Source organism: Cetorhinus maximus, chromosome 21 (assembly GCF_964194155.1).
Source record: "Cetorhinus maximus chromosome 21, sCetMax3.hap1.1, whole genome shotgun sequence".
NCBI lineage: Eukaryota > Metazoa > Chordata > Chondrichthyes > Lamniformes > Cetorhinidae > Cetorhinus > Cetorhinus maximus.
Window position 1 is genome coordinate 10909005 of NC_135899.1, and position 16591 is coordinate 10925595.

At 47.0% G+C, this 16591-nt stretch overlaps 1 protein-coding gene across 2 annotated transcripts in view; it reads left to right on the plus strand.

The window, feature by feature from the left end:
- skic2 (SKI2 subunit of superkiller complex) overlaps positions 1-16591 on the plus strand; it is a 73291-nt gene that overhangs the window by 15310 nt on the left and 41390 nt on the right. For both annotated transcript variants that reach the window (XM_078566576.1, XM_078566577.1), the window contains 7 exons: positions 4576-4650; positions 5084-5137; positions 7450-7616; positions 10328-10471; positions 11316-11461; positions 13064-13210; positions 16100-16184. In XM_078566576.1, the coding sequence (XP_078422702.1) occupies positions 4576-4650; positions 5084-5137; positions 7450-7616; positions 10328-10471; positions 11316-11461; positions 13064-13210; positions 16100-16184 (818 nt within the window). The remainder of the gene's footprint in view (positions 1-4575; positions 4651-5083; positions 5138-7449; positions 7617-10327; positions 10472-11315; positions 11462-13063; positions 13211-16099; positions 16185-16591) is intronic.

Sequence of the window (16591 nt, forward strand, 5' to 3'; positions counted from 1 at the left end):
CCCACTGCAAGTTCCTCTCCAGCTCCGAGCAAAAGCCCCAAACCCTGGCACCGGGCCGGGAACATAGCCATCTGGACTCGCTCTCTTTGCTGCATAGAAGAGTGACAATCCCTCTGACTATACCATCCCCTATTACCACTACATTCCTTTTTGCTACCCCCACTTAAATGGCTTCCTGTGCCACAGTGACATGGCCAGTTAGCTCATCCAACCTGCAGCCCCCACTCTTATCCAAACAAGCTGAAAAAACCTTAAACCTGTTGGACAATTGTAAAGGCTGAGGCTCCTGCCCTCTGAGTCCCCTTACCTGCCTCACTCGCAGTCACACTCCTGTCCCTGTCCACTGGCCAAATCAGAAGATCCTGTCCTAAGAGGTGTGACTGTCTCCTGGTACAAAGAACCCAGGTAACTTTCCCTCTCCCTGATGCATCGCAGTGTCTGTCATTCAGCCTCCAGCTTAGAAACTCTGAGCCAAAGCCACTCAACTTCAAATGCTCACTGCAGATGTGTTTGCCCTGGATCAGTCTGGCATCCAGGAGCTCCCACATGCTGCAGCTTTGACACGTCACCTCTCTTGATTCCCACTATAACGCTGGCCCTATTAAACAGACCCCCATTAACCTTTATCATACTGATTCCTGTTCAAAGACTGCCCCTATTGAACATACACCCCATTAACCGCCTTCATTCTGATTCCTGTTATATGGTGCCGTAGTGGTATTGTCACTGGACTAGTAATCCAGAGACTCAGAGTAATGCTCTGAGGACCTGTTTTGAATCCCACCACGAATTAAAAGTCTAATAATGACCGTGAAACCATTGTCAATTGTTGTAAAAACCCATCTGATTCACTAATGTCCTTTCGGGAAGGAAATCTGCCGTCCTTACCTGCTCTGTCCCTTAACTCTCAAAGGCCTAGCAAGCCCTTTGGTTGTATTCAACAGTTAAAAAGTCAATAAAAAGAAGTGAAACCGGATGGACCACCCGCCATCGACCTATGCCTATAAACGACAATGGCAAATCCAGCCCTATTGACCCTGCAAAGTCTTCCTTACTAACATCTGGGGTCATGGGTCAAAATTGCGAGAGCTGTCTCACAGACTAGTCAAGCAACAGCCTGACATAGTCATACTCATGAAACCATACCTGACAGAGAATGTCCGAGACACCACCGTCACCATCCCAGCATAGGTGGCGGCACAGAGGTACACAGTTAGGAGGGAGTTGCCCTGGGAGTCCTCAGTATCAACTCCAGACCCCATGAAGCCTCATGACATCAGGTCAAACATGGGCAAAGAAACCTCCTGCTGATTACCACATACCGCTCCCCTCAGCTGCTGAATCAGTACTCCTCCAAGTTGAACATCACTTGGAGGAAGCCATGAGGGTGGCAAGGGTGCAATGGGGGACTTCAGTGTCCATCACCAAGAGAGGCTCAGTCGCACCACCACAGACCAAGCTGGCCGAGTCCTAAAGGACATAGCAACTGGTCTGGGTCTGCAGCAGGTGGTGATGGAACCAACAAGAAGGAAAAGCATGCTTGACCCCATCCTCACCAACCTGCCACAGATCCATCTGTCCATGACAGTATTGTTAGGAGGGACCACTGCACAGCCTTTGTGGAGACAAAGTTCTGTCTTCACATTGAGAATACTCTCCATTGTGTTGTGTGGCAATACCACTGTGCTAAATGGGATAGATTTCAAACAGATCCTGCAACTCAAAACTGGGCATCCATGAGGCGCTGTGGGCCATCAGCAGCAGCAGAATTGTATTCAACCACAATCTCTAACCCATGGCCTGGCATATCTTTATCATTAACAACAAGCCATGGGTCAACCCTGGTTCTTTGAAGATTGCAGCAGGGCAGCACCAAGCATTCCTAAGAGTGAGGTGCCACCCTAGTGAAGCTACAATATAGGACTACTTGCATGCCAAACAGTATAAGCAGCAAGTGATAGACAGAGCTAAGTGATTCTACAACCAATGGGTCAGATCTAAGTTCTGCAGTCCTGCCACATCCAATCGTGAATGGCGGTGGACAATTAAACATCTCACTAGAGGAGGAGGCTTCACAAATATCCCCATCCTCAATGATGGAGGATCCCATCACATCAGTGCAAAAGATAAAGCTGAAGCATTCGCTACAAACCAAAGCCAGAAGTGCCAAGTGCATGATACATCTCGGCTTCCACTGGAGGTCTCCAGCATCACAGATGCCATTCGTCAGCCGGTTCGATTCACTCCATGCGATATCTAGAAATGGCTGAAGGCACTGGATAGTGCAAAGGCTGTGGGCCCTGACAATATTCCAGGAATAGTACTGAAGACTTGTGCTCCAGAACTTGCTGCGCCCCAAGTCAAGCTGTTCGGTACAGCTACAACACTGGCATCTACCTGGCCATGTGGAAAATTGTCCAAGTATGTCCTGTGCACAAAAAGCAGGACAAATCCAAACTGGCCAGTTACCGCCCTATCAGTCTATTCTTGGTCATCAGTAAAGTTATGGAAAGGTCATCATCATCAGTGCCATCAAGCTGCACTTGCTGAGCAATAACCTGCTCATTGATGCTTAGTTTGGTTCCGTCAGGGCCACTCAGCTCCTGACGTAATTGTAGCCTTGGTCCAAACATGGACCAAAGAGCTGAACTCCAGAGGTGAGGTGAGAGTGACTGCCCTTGACATTAAGACAGCATTTGACTGAGTGTGTCATCAAGGAGACCTAGCAAAACTGGAGTTGATGGGAATCAGGAGGAAAACTCTCCACTGGCTGGAGTCATACCTAGCACAAAGGAAGGTGGCTGTGGTGGTTGGAGGTCAATCATCTCCGTTCCAGGACATCACTGCAGGAGTTCCTCAGGGAAGTGTCCTCAGCCCAACCATCTTCAGCTGCTTCATCAATGACCTCATCATAAGGTCAGAAGTAGGGATGTTTGCTGATGATTGCAAAATGTTCACCATTTGCAACTCCTCAGCTACTGAAGCAGTCCCTGTCCAAATGAAGCAAGACCTGGACAATATTCAGGCTTGGGCTGATAAGTGCCAGGCAATGATCATCCCCAACAAGAGAGAATCTAACCAGCAGCCCTTGACATTCAATGGCACCACCACTGCTGAATCTCCCACTATCAACATCCTGGGGGTTACTATTGACCAGAAGCTGAACTGGACTAGCCACATAAATACTGTGGCTACACGAGCAGTTAAGAGGCTAGGAATTCCACCTAAGTAACTCGCCTCCTGACTCCCCAAAGCCTGTCCACCATCTACAAGGCACATGCCAGGAGTGTGATGGAAAACCCTCCGCTTGCCTGGATGAGTGCAGCTCCCACAACACTCAAGAAGCTCAACACCATCCAAGATAAAGTAGCTGGCTTGATTGGCATCTCTTCCATAAAGATTCGCTCCCTCCACCGCTGACGAGCAGTAGCAGCAGTGTGTACCATCTACAAGTGGCACTGCAGGAACTTACCAAGGCTCCTTAGGCAGCACCTACCAAACCCACGACTAGTACCATCTAAAAGGACACGGGCAGTAGACATATGAGAACACCACCACCTGCAAGCTCCCCATCAAGCCACTCACCACCCTGATTTGGAAATATATCGCCGTTCCTTCACTGTCACTGGGTCAAAATCCTGGAACTCCCTTCCTAACAGCACTGTGAATGTACCTACACCACATGGACAGCAACGGTTCAAGAAGGCAGCTCACCACCACCTTCTCAAGGATAATTAGGGGTGGGTAATAAATGCTGGCCTAGCCAGCGATGCCCACATCCCATAAATGAATAATAAAAAGACACACACCCTAATAGCTGTCATCATATGATTCCTGTTATAACACTATTTCTATTAAACACACTCCCACTAACCTCCTTCATCCTGATTCCTCTTATAACACTGTCCTTTGTTTATGACACTCACACCTGACTATTCACCATTTGGCTCACACCATCCAGTACACATGTTAGACATATGTATACCTGCCACCTTTTGTTATGCTTTCTCAGGCATAACACACACCTGATCGCATGAAAACTATCGCAGAAATGCTGGAGATCTGGGCAAGGAAAAGGGTTTATAAAACAAGATGCATCTTCCCCAAGTACGAAGCACATTATTTTATATCCACATGATAATAGCGCCAGACATCATTTAGCCTTTCCAAAAAAAACAAAATGGTGCCAGGATCTTTCTTAACCTGGGGCGGGGGGGGGGAGTCCAGAACTAGGGGCCATCAATCAAAAATAGTCACCAATAAATCCAGTTGGGAATTCAGGAGAAATTTCTTCACCCAGAGGGCTGTGAGAATATGGCACACACTCCCACAGGGCGTAGTTGAGGCAGATGGCGTGGATACATTTAAGGGGGTTCTCAATCAAAACCACGAAGGACAAAGAAATAGAAGGATATGCTGGAAGGATGGGAGGATTGTGCGGTGCGCCAAAGCCCCAACTTCAACCTATCGGGCCAAATGTCCTGTTTCTGTGCTGTAAATTCTGTGAAAACCTATGTATGAAATTAATTTACTCTCTTATTTTCTGTCTTTCTCCCTCTCCCCACCCGTCTCTAGGGGGCATGGATGAGCCAAGTTTGGATATGATTAAGTCAATGGGAGAATTTGAAGAAAGCATTGACTTTGAGAAGGGTAAGTGTTTCCTAGTCCTAGTTTGAACGGTGCCTTCCTGTTTGCGGTTAGAAACATAGAAAATAGGAGCAGGAGCTCGCCATTCAGCCCTATGAGCCTGCTCCGCCATTCAATATGATCATGGCTGATCCTCTATCTCAACACCATACTCCTGCTCTCTGCCCATACCCCTTGAATCCTTTAGTGTCTAGAAATCTGTCTACTTCCTTCTTAAATATATTCCGCCTTTAGTGTTAGAGAATTCCACAGGTTCACCACCCTCTGAGTGAGGAACTTCTCTTCATCTCAATCCTAAATTGCCTTTGAGAAGGATAAGTGTTTCTGAGCCCAGATTTGAATGTCACTCGCAGTCTCTATCCACTTACTCCCAGCCACTCAGTAACTCAACGTTTGTGGGCAGTTATTAAATGTCCTGCTTGTGTATTTTTTTCAGATTTACTGACTGTGCCTCCAGGTTGGAAAAAAGGAATGGACTTCAAAGAAACAGGTAACCACTTGGAACTAAGAGTGCGTTTAGTCTGCAATTGTTTCAAAGGGGAAATGAGAATGGACTTCCATTGATATAGTGCCCTTCACATCTTCAGGGATCCCAAAGTGCTTCACAATTACTTTTAAAGTCACTGGTATTTCTAGGCAAGCACAGTGATCAGTTTGTGTTGCTTTTGCTGGTGTTTGAGGGAGGTTTGCTAGTCATGACAACTCAAGTCCTAACTGTCCACTTGACAAGAAAGGCAGGGCCTCTATTTAGCTTAACACTCCCACAGTACTGCATGCGTGGTTCAGCCTAGATTATGTTGATTCGATGGAATATGAGGTAGGGAAGTGTATTTTACATTAAGAATAGGAAAGGAGAATATTTTTGGAAAGATATGTAACTTGTAAATGTTGATGTTCAGAGAGTCTTTAGGAATTAGGAAGGCAAATTGGCCTTTATTGCATGGGGATTGGAGTATAAGAATAAGAAAATCTTGCTGCAATTGTACAGGGCTTTGGTGAGACCAGAGCAGGAGTTCTCTGTACAGTTTTGGTCTCTGTATGTAACAAAAGATATACTTGCCTTGGAAACGCACAGTGAACATACACTAGATTGGTTCCTGGGATGAGAAGGTAGTCGGATCATGCGAGGTTGAGTAAATTGGGCCTATGCAGTATTCCCTGGAGTTCAGAAGAGTGAGAGATGATCTCACTGAAGGATACAAGACCCTGAAGGAGCCTGAAAAGGTTGACACAGAGAGGGTGTTTCTCTTGTCTGGGGAATCTTTAACATGGGTACCCAGTCTCAGGATAAGGGATCAATCATTTAGGACTGAGATGAGGAGCAATTTCTTCACTCAGAGTTGTGAATCTTTGGAATTCTTTACCCCAGAGGGTTGTGGATGCACCATCATTGAATATATTTAAGGCCAGGTTAGACAGATTTTTGATCTTTCAAAGAATTAAGGAAAATGAACAGCAGGTGGCCAAGTGGAGTTGAGGCAGATGATCAGCCATGCTCATATTGAATGGTGGAGCAGGCTCAAGGGTACGAATGGTCTACCCCTGGTTCTTATCTGCTCCAATTCTGGAGCGGGCCTGAACCCAAAAGCTTCTGGCTTAGCTGAGAATGCAACCCAGCATTTATTGCCCTTGAGAAGGTGGTGGTGAGCTGCCGCCTTGAACGGCAACAGTCCACCTGATGCAGGTACACCAACAGTGCTGTTGGGAATATCATTCCAAGTCAGGATGGTGTGTGGCTTGGGTGGGGAAATTGCGGGTGGTGGTGTTCTCATGCATCTGTGGGTCCTTCTAGGTGGTTGGGGTCACTGGTTTAGAAGGTGCTTTCGAAGGACCCTTGGTGAGTTGCTTCAGTGCATCTTGTAGAGGCTACACACTGCTGTCACTGGGTGTCAGTGAATGTTTAAGGTAGTGGATGGGGTGCCAATCAAATGGACTGCTTTGTTCTGGATTGTGTTGAGCTTCCTGTGTTGCTGGAGCTGTATCCATCCAGGCAAGTGGAGAGTATTCCATCACACTCCTGGCTTGCGCCATGTGTGCGGTGGACAGACCTTGGGGAGTCAGGAGGTAAGTTACTCCCAACAGAATTCCCAGCCTCTGACCCGTTCTTGTAGACACAGCATCTATATGGCTAGTCCAGTTCAGTTTCTGTGTGTTGAATAAAGGCAGCTATTATTGCCTCTCTCACTCACTCTCTCTCTCCCTCTCCCCCACGACACACTCTTCCCCCTCTCTCTTTCGCTCCCTTTTTCTCTCTCTCCTTTTCTCTCACTTCTCTTTCTGTCTCTCTCACTTCCCTTTCTGTCTCTCTCACTTCCCTCTCTGTCTCTCTCTCTCTCTCCCTTTGTCTGTCTGTCTCTCTCTCTCTCTCCCTTTGTCACGCTATCTCGCTTGCTCCCTTTCCTGGCCGCGTGCTCTCTCTCTCTCTCCCACTCTCTCTCTCTGTTGCTCACGCGCTCTCTCTCTCCCGCTCGCGCGCGCTCTCTCTCCCCCGCTCGCGCGCGCTCTCTCTCCCCCGCTCGCGCGCGCTCTCTCTCCCCCGCTCGTGCGCGCTCTCTCTCCCCCGCTCGCGCGCGCTCTCTCTCCCCCGCTCGCGCGCGCTCTCCCCCGCTCTCTCTCCCCCGCTCGCGCGCGCTCTCTCTCCCCCGCTCGCGCGCGCTCTCTCTCCCCCGCTCGCGCGCGCTCTCTCTCCCCCGCTCGCGCGCGCTCTCTCTCCCCCGCTCGCGCGCGCTCTCTCTCCCCCGCTCGCGCGCGCTCTCTCTCCCCCGCTCGCGCGCGCTCTCTCTCTCCCGCTTCCACCCACAGAGCACAAGTTGGCCCCTGGATTATTGAACCTCACAAACCTTATCGGAGCAATGGACGACTTCAGTCTTGGAGGATCCAGTGATGAAGATGATGAAAAGAAAGAGAAGGCAGCTGAAGCCAAGCAGCCTCTCCCCAGAACCAACAGCTTGGAAGACTTGGTGTTACAGGTTAAATAAAAATAGCAACTGGTTTGAAAATGCAGAGGCACAATCCCAGCTCTGGATCCCTTAACGAGTGGCCAGTTCTAACTAGGCATGACAACTGCCCCAGCATCTCAGAATGATTCCGCAGTTGAGGAGGCCATTTGGCACACTGTGCCTGAGGTGCCTCTTTGGTATAGTGGCCTCTTTGGTATAGTGATCCATTTCGTCTCCTCTCCCATTCTTTCCCTATTACCCTGTTGTTCCCTTTTAAGTATTCATTCAATTCCCTTTTGAAAGCTACTATTGAATCTGCTTCCACCACACTTTCAGGCAGTATGTTCTACATCATGGAAACTCACTTTTTTTTTAAAAAGCAAAAATCCCCACGTCTCCTTCAGTTCTTTTGCTAATCACCTTAAACCTGTCCCCTTATCCCAGGCATCATTCTAATAAATCTCTTCTCCAAGGTTCTGTTATGCCTTTTAAAATTGTACCACATTGTTCATATCACTTCCCCTCATTCTTCCTGTCAAAATGTACCACTTCACATTTCTGCGTTAAATTTCATCTTGTCACATGTCTTCCCGTTTCACCAGCCTGTCTATGATCTCCTGAAAACTATTACTGTAACTGGCCATTGTTTGCTACAACTCTAAGTTTCACATCATCTACAAGCTTTGAAATGATGCCCTGTTAATCCAAGTTCAGGCCATCAACATATATGAAGGAAAGCATTGGTTCTAACATCGACTCCTGGGGAGCACCATTGTTATACTTCCCTCCTTCCCTGCTTTCCATCCCTTAGCCAAGTTTGTATCCATTCTGCAGCTGCCCCTTTAATCCCATGAGCTTTCATTTTGCTAATGACCCTTCATTCCCCCTTTAGTAATGAAAGTGAATATTTTATAGACTCTTGTCAGGCCATCAGATTGACTGTAAGGTTAGAAACTATTCACTGCCATTGTGATGCCAGGTACATAGGCCGTGCATCCCAGCAATTGGCTGATCGAATCAAGCAGCCTGTTCCCTCAGTTGTTCATAATGGGCAACACTCGACCAGCCCGCACTTGCAAAACTCAAAACAAAATGTCTAATGTTAGATACAATTTCGCGATTAGGCAGCACTTACTGAACAATCCTGAGTCCTCCAATAGCTACCATAACAACCCTAGCCAATGACAAGATAATTAGTCGAGCTTAAAACGTGGCTCATTTCCTCTTGGTAGAAGGGACGTATGCTCCACGCCTGTTCGTCTGCAAACAAAAGGAATATGTTCAAGCCTGGCACTTTTTTTGAATTACCAAGGAGCATGGGGAGCCTTTTGTTCCCTGTTGCTTTCTCCCTGGCAATGCCTCAGCCAGTCAGAGTTGACTTGTCAACCAATCAGCACCTTTTTTTCCTGTAGTATAAACTCTTGTGATGGTTTGAAATTTGGCATTCTTGCATTTGTCCTGATGAGTACAATGTGTAAAGTTTTGGCAACATGTCTGTCTTTTCAGCAGTATTCAAACTAGCTATTGTTGGATGGAGCCTGGGCCCAGTGTGCATGTTGGACCTCAACCCATCAGCACAACACACACTGATGTAGGAGTGGGAAAAACCTGCTAAGACTTCTCTGTTGGGAAGCACCAGAGTATGGATCAAATCTCAGGAGAAACTTGCAGCAATATTGGGACAGGCTGTGGTAATCCATCGCCCCAGGCAAGATTGTCAAGCTCTGCCATTGTCGGATTGCAGAAGGGGGCCACTTGACCCATACTGGCTCCATCAGTGGATCTGTCCAATGGGTCCTGCTGCTGCTGCTCTTTTTTTTTCCCCATCGTCCTGTGATTATTATTCCCCTTTTTCAAGTTATTATCCAGTTCCCCTTATTGAATGTTAATATTGGATCTGCTTCCACCTTCCTTTCAGACAGCACACGTAACAACTCGCTGCTCAAAAAAAAACTGCTTGTGCCCCTTCTGGTTCTTTTGTCAATTATAACATAAATCTGTTCCTCTACTTCTATTCAATAGGTACAGCTTCTCCTTATTTACTCGTTCAAAATACACCAGTGGTGTTATACCCAAACATCGACTACACCTCGGTAATGTCAGTGGACTTACTAGTCCACTGACATTACTATCCAGAGGGCCAGCGTAATGCTGTGGGTACACGGGTTCAAATCCCACCACAGTAGCTGGTAGAGTTTAAACTCGAATAATAATTCTGGAATTGAAAGCGAGTGTCAGTGACGATTGCCATGAAACCAGTAATGGCGACCATGAAACTATCATCAATTGTTGTAAACCCAACTGGTTCACTAATATCCTTTAGGAAAGGAAATCTGCCATCCTTACTGGCCTGGCTGACGTGTGACTCCAAGGGCAGAATTTTACGGCCCCGTTTCTGCGGGGATGGGGCTGTAAAATGCAACGAGCCATTCTAAACCCATTGACTTCAGCAGGAACGTAAAATCCCACTGTTGTAAAATTCTGCCCCAAGAGCCGGAGCAGCGTGGTTAAAGCTTAACTACTCTCGGGGGCAATTAGGGATGGGCAACAAATGCTAGCCTTGCCAGTGATGCCCACATCCCATGAACAAATAATGGAAAAAAAAACCCACTCTGCCTGAAAAGGGAGAGTGGCGAATGGAAATTAGGGAAGCGAGGTACTCAGTAATAGCCCTCGTCAGTGAGGGAAGGCAGCCCCCAGGAATTGTAGACTGAAGCTCGGTTCTCTGTGTTTCTGTTCAGGAGCTGAAGACCAGTTCTCAGCCTGAGCTGAGTGAACGGAAGGAGGAAGGGTCCACACCTGAGAAAGAGCAGTGGGCTGTCCCAGTTGACATCAGCACCCCTGTGGATGATTTCTACAAGCGAATCCAGGATCCAGCTTTCAAGGTGAGAGCCTAGCCGGCAACTGCTATCTCTTGTAGCCTCGTAACTGGGCTTGAGCAGGTTGTGGGATGGGGCCATGTTGCGGGGACTAGTTTGAGATCTGTGAGTGTGTTCGACCTGTTCCACTAATGCTGACTGCACACATCTCTTGCCCCCCTTTCTACCCCTGACCCCGTTTTCTCCCCCGACCTTTCTCACCCCCAACCCCCCCGCCCATCTCTACCCCTTCCCCTCCCCACTAAGAGGGTACCGCACTGTCAGAGGGTCAGTACTGAGGGAGGGCAGCACTGTCGGAAGGCAGCACTGAGGGAGTGCCGCACTGTCAGAAGGTCAGTACTGAAGGAGAGTTGCTCTGTTGGAGTGTCAGTGCTGAGGGAGTGCCGCACCGTCAGAGGGTCACTGTTGAGGGAGCTCTGAGGTTTTGGAAGATCAGTGTTGAGGGAGGGCTGCACTGTGGGAAGGTCAGTACCGAGGGAGCGCAGTACTGTTGAATATCAGTAAGCTTGAGGTTGTGAAGAGTGCTATATGAATCTGGGTCTTTCATTTTGTCAGCTTGCCCCAATGACTGAATGAAGAATCAAAACCCCCTCATTGTTTGGTCAGACAGAACTTGAGTATTACTGAAAAAAGGGACATTCTACCAATCAGAGTCTACTTGCCAACCAATCAGCACGCTCTTCTCATACAGTATAAATTTGTTCTTTTCTTTACATTGGTATTCTTGCGAGTTGTACCGATGAGTGCAAGACAATAAACTTCAACAGCAACCAAAACCCTCTTTATGATGGTATATTTTCGTGCGATCATGCTATATTTTTCTCTCACACCCGCTTCTCACTCCTTTCAGTGGCCCTTTGAGCCGGATGTCTTTCAGAAGCAGGCGATCCTGCGCCTTGAGACCCACGATTCCGTGTTTGTGGCAGCCCACACATCAGCTGGCAAGACAGTCGTCGCTGAATACGCAATCGCACTTTCACAGAAACACATGACCAGGTGAGACTCTTAAAAGTAAAGGCCAGTGAGCCTGGTTGTCTTCTCCCTCCACCAGTTTAGATTTAGAGAATTGGGAGCCACTCAATCACCTTTATGGCCAGATTCCTGGTCAAAACCTTGATTCAAATCAGTAGCACTCTTACCCTCAGTTCAAATCCCCACTCCTCAGACTCGAGGACAAAATTTGGTTTATTACTCCCAGTTCCAATACTGAGGGAGTGCTGAACTGTCGGAGGGTCATACTGAGGGTGTGCTGCACAGTCAGAGGGTCAGTACTGAGGGGATGCTGCACTGTGGGAGGATCAGTACTGAGGGAGTGCTGAACTGTCGGAGGGTCATACTGAGGGTGTGCTGCACAGTCAGAGGGTCAGTACTGAGGGAGTGATGCACTGTGGGAGGATCGGTACTGAGGGAGTGCTGAACTGTCGGAGGGTCATACTGAGGGTGTGCTGCACAGTCAGAGGGTCAGTACTGAGGGAGTGATGCACTGTGGGAGGATCAGTACTGAGGGGGTGCTGCACTGTTGGAGGGTCAGTACTGAGGGAGCGTTGCACTGTTGGAGGGGCAGTAATGAGGGAATGCTACACTTTTGGAGGTGTCGTCTTTCAGAGGAGACGTTAAACCAAGACCTCATTGTTCCCTTAGGTGGATGTAAAACATCCCATGTCCAGTAATATGAAGAAGAGCAGGAGCGTTCACCCTGATGTCCTGTGCCAATATCTATCCTTTAATCAACATTGCTAAAACGGAATAGCTGATTGTCTATATCATTGCTGTTGGTGTTGGGCTTTGCTGTGCCCAAATTTTCCTACATTATAGCAGGAATTTCACTTGGACCAATATTTGATTGGTTGTAAAATAATTGGGGACATCCTGAGGTGTTGACAGGCTGTGCAGAAGAAACCAGAAATGGAGGAACAAAACCCTTCAAAATGGTGGGATAATAGGAATGGCTTCCTCAATTTACAGTCGTGGTAGACTGTTCTATTTGAGATGCTAGCAAATCTGATTCCTCCCAGATTTAATTCGCACCATATGGATATTTGATCCTTCCAAAAGCATGAAATGATTGGCACAGTTGATTAGGATATGTGAACTTTGCAAGCTTGCTGTGCATGTACCCTGTTTGCTTCAGCACCGCAATTTTGTACAGAGGCTGAGTTGTAAATCATTGCAAGTTAAACAACATTCCACTAACACCCCTGGTTGAAAGTTTGCCCAGAGCCAAAGCCAGTGGCACAGAGAGCCCTGTCTCTTTGTCTTGCTTCACAGTTTCAGCATAAGGGGCCAATTCTATGAGGACTGAGATGAGGAGAAACTTGTTCACTCAAAGGGTTGTGAAACTTTGAAATTCTCTACCCCAGATGATTGTAGCTGCTTGATTGTCGAGTATATTCAAGACTGAGATAGATAGATGGCCTCGGAGGGGATCAAGGGATATGGGGAGTGGGCGGGAAAATGAAGTTGAGGCAGAGGATCAGCCATGATCATATGAAATGGCGGAGCAGGCTCAAAGGGCCGCATGGTCTACTCCTGTTCCTATTTCTTGTGTTCTTCGACTGTGTCACTGCTTCTGGTAACACAAGCGAATCTTTCCCACAGGACAATCTACACTTCACCCATTAAGGCCCTGTCCAACCAGAAGTTCAGGGATTTCAAAAACACATTTAAAGATGTTGGCCTTCTGACTGGAGATGTCCAGCTACATCCAGAAGCTTCCTGTCTCATAATGACGACAGAAATTCTCAGGTCTGTATCTCTTTCTCCTTGCCCTCAGTCCCACTTCCTTCTCTCTTTATTTCCTTCCCTTCACTCTTTTTCACCTTGGTTCTCAATTCCCCCTCTGCCAGATTGTGGTCTAAACACCTCCCCCCCCCCCACCACCCAAAACCACTTCACTAATGTCCTTGGGTATTGGGCGCCTCTGTCCACCACTTCACCCCCCGCACGCTGCATTGGACACTGAATATCTTCCTGCCTGCAAATTTCTTTGTTAATTCATTGGTGTGATGTGGGCGTCGCTGGCAAGGCCAGCATTTGCTGCCCATCCTTAATTGTCTTTGAGAAGGTGGTGATGAGCTGCCATCATGAAGCTGCAGCCCATGTGGTGTAGGTACACTTACAGTGGTGTTAGGGATCTGGTGCTTAGGTTGATGCCGGGAGGCCAGTCAAGTTTTTTTTCTTAGTTATTTTTTGTAGCAGTTTAATACATCTGAGTAGCTTGCTTGGCCATTTCAGAGGGCAGTGAGGAGTTGACCACATTTCTGTGGGTCTGGACTCGCATATAGGTCAGACCAGGTGAGGGTGGCAGATTTCCTTCCCTTAAGGACATCAGTGAACCAGGTGAGCTTCTACGACAATCCTGTCGTCTCATATCACTGTTACTGATGGTAGGCTTTTATTCCAGATTTATTTAATTAACAATTTAAATTCCCCAGCTGCCTTTTTGGGATTTGAACTCTTATCTCTGGAGCTTTAACCCAGGAGTCTGGATTATTCATCCAGTAACTTTAACCCAAGATTAGTGTTCCCGTAATTGGTCAATGCTGCTTTTAAAGGCAAACCCGTACAAAATCCATTGGTGCCGTGATTTCATTGAAAGTTAAGTAGGATGCCTTAAAAATAAGAGCATTGAAGTTTTCAGAAACCCGTGACAGGGAACAGCCGGGTTTATGACGAAAGAGATTTGTGCTTGGGCTGCATAGAATACCTGGTCCGATTAATCTGGTTTAGCCGGTGTCTGTGGTAATGTCAGACAGTCAGCATCATTTGCATGATATAGGTCAGGATCACTGGGTGGCAAGGCGGGTCATGATAGTAATAAAGGGAGACAGTGGCGCAGTGGTAATGTCGCTGGACTAGAGGCCCAGGCTAATGCTCTGGGGATGGTTCTAATCCCACCAAGGCAGCTGGTGGAATTTAAAGTTCAATTAATAAATCTGCAATATAAGGCCAGTCTCAATAATGGTGACCATTAAAAATATCATTGACTGTTGTAAAAGCTCATCTGTCCTTTCAGGGAGGAAATCTGCCATCCTTACCTGGTCTGGCCTACATGTGACTACAAACCTGCAGCAAAGTGGCTGACTCTTAAATAACTGCTTACACAACCTAGCCCGTCATTCAGTTCAAGGACTGTATTGATTCCAGCTGATGTTGATACTGGGCAAACCTGATGCCAGGGTAGAACCTGGCTTGATAGATCCAAATTTTTCTTCTTCTTGTTTAGATGCATGGAGAGTGACAACTGAACAGAGTGACAGGAGTCAGCTGATGAACTTCTAACAAAAGGATAAAACATTTATTAAACAAGAAAAGATAAACTACATTACGTTACTCCTTCACCCCTAACTGTATCTTTACAGTTATATACAGATTTGTGAGGATAATACAAGTTACAAAGGCTATCTTATACTCTAATGTTCAGAGTAAGTACACAATCCATGTAAACCAATTGGCGGCCTGTGGTCAGGCACACCACACTCTGAAACCAAGTGGCAGATGCCACTCCAAACAGATGCTATGAATCTCTCATCAGCTCCCCCCAGATGCTTATCACACCATGAGCCAAACAGTCTCACTTAATTCCATCTTTCACATGAACGTTTCCAATCTGCATTCTCTAAGAGCTCACTTTGGAATTTTCACCGGCGCTTTCTCTCAGACATCTTCCGCAAGGGTCCACCTCCAGGGTTTCGAGCTTTCTTTCCAATGTTTCTCTCCCCTGGGTCACCACATGCATTCAAGCTTTCTTCCATGTGCTCTCTTTCACAGACTCAGCCGTCAGCAGTACACCACTGCTTCACATGCCCATAGTAAAGAGTTACAAACCTTCAGCCGAGTCTTTGGATCTTCTGACTTCTCACAAGCCTATATCATTTCGAACATGCCTCCTGCAGCTTAAGCCTTTTTAAGCTTGAAGCTTGGAGCCTTCCTCTGCCCCTCACTCTTAACTTTACTTCACAGGACCTTTTCCAAGTTCCTGTCCTTCCTTTGACTAGAAAGTCTTCTTGGGACTTTCTCCTGTTTCTGTCTAACTCCTTGGCCTTTGGACCTTTTGGTTCTTTTAGGAAATCTGCTCTCACTCTGCAGCTCCCTCTCCCAGTGTCCAGCCTCCCTGGGGTCCTGGCTTCAACTTCAGCTTGGGACTTGCTATCTGCCCCTCTGTTTCAGTCACTCCCTGGCAGCTGTTTTCAAGTCCGTGCACTTGTGTGCATGTGCGCGTGCGTGCATGCGTGTCCCCTGGACCCCTGTTGCTAGGCAACAGCACAGTTTTTTTCTGGTCTTGTGTTTGCTTTAGCTCCTCCTAAAGAGTTGTAAAATTCATTAGAACTGCAGGAACACAAGTAGCTTTAGACCTGTCTCCCTCAAAAATGAAACTAAATCTCAGGTTTCACATTTTGAAGAGAAACTAAAACTCAACTTGACCTTTTCGCACATACATAAATATAAATTAAATTTAAACTTTAAAGCTAAAACTCATTCCTAACACCCACAAATACAAATATAACTTACTTAAACTGCCTCCATTTCCTAACAGTGACAAATGCTGGCCTTGCCAGTGGCACCCACATCCCATGAAAGAATCTTTTTTAAAAAGTAGTGCTGGCTGTGATTCTGTAACTTTGCCTCCCGCAGGTCCATGTTATACAATGGCTCAGACGTTATTCGTGACCTTGAGTGGGTGATATTTGATGAGGTTCACTATGTCAACGATGTCGAGGTGAGGCTAATCCACAACTTCCAACTGGTACCTCCTCAGAACTCTCAGTGGAACTGGAGATCACCCCAACAGGAGTGGGTTTAGATCCGTAACATGTTACGGTGCAGAAGGGGGCCATTCGGCCCATCGTGCTTGTGCTGTCTCTCTGCAAGAGCTACTCCCCTGCTCTTATCCCATAATCTTCAATGTCCCCTATTCATGTGTGTATGTGAATATAGTATATATATAAAATATATATATTTCCCTTTTGTATGTTATTATTGAATCTCCTTCCACCACCCTTTCAGGCAGCGCATTCCAAATCATCATAACTGATCGCCTGAAACACCTCCTTATTTTCCCTGAATTCTTTTTGCCAGTTTCCTTAAAATTGTGTCCCCGGCGCAAATTGGCGACAGCACCAAACA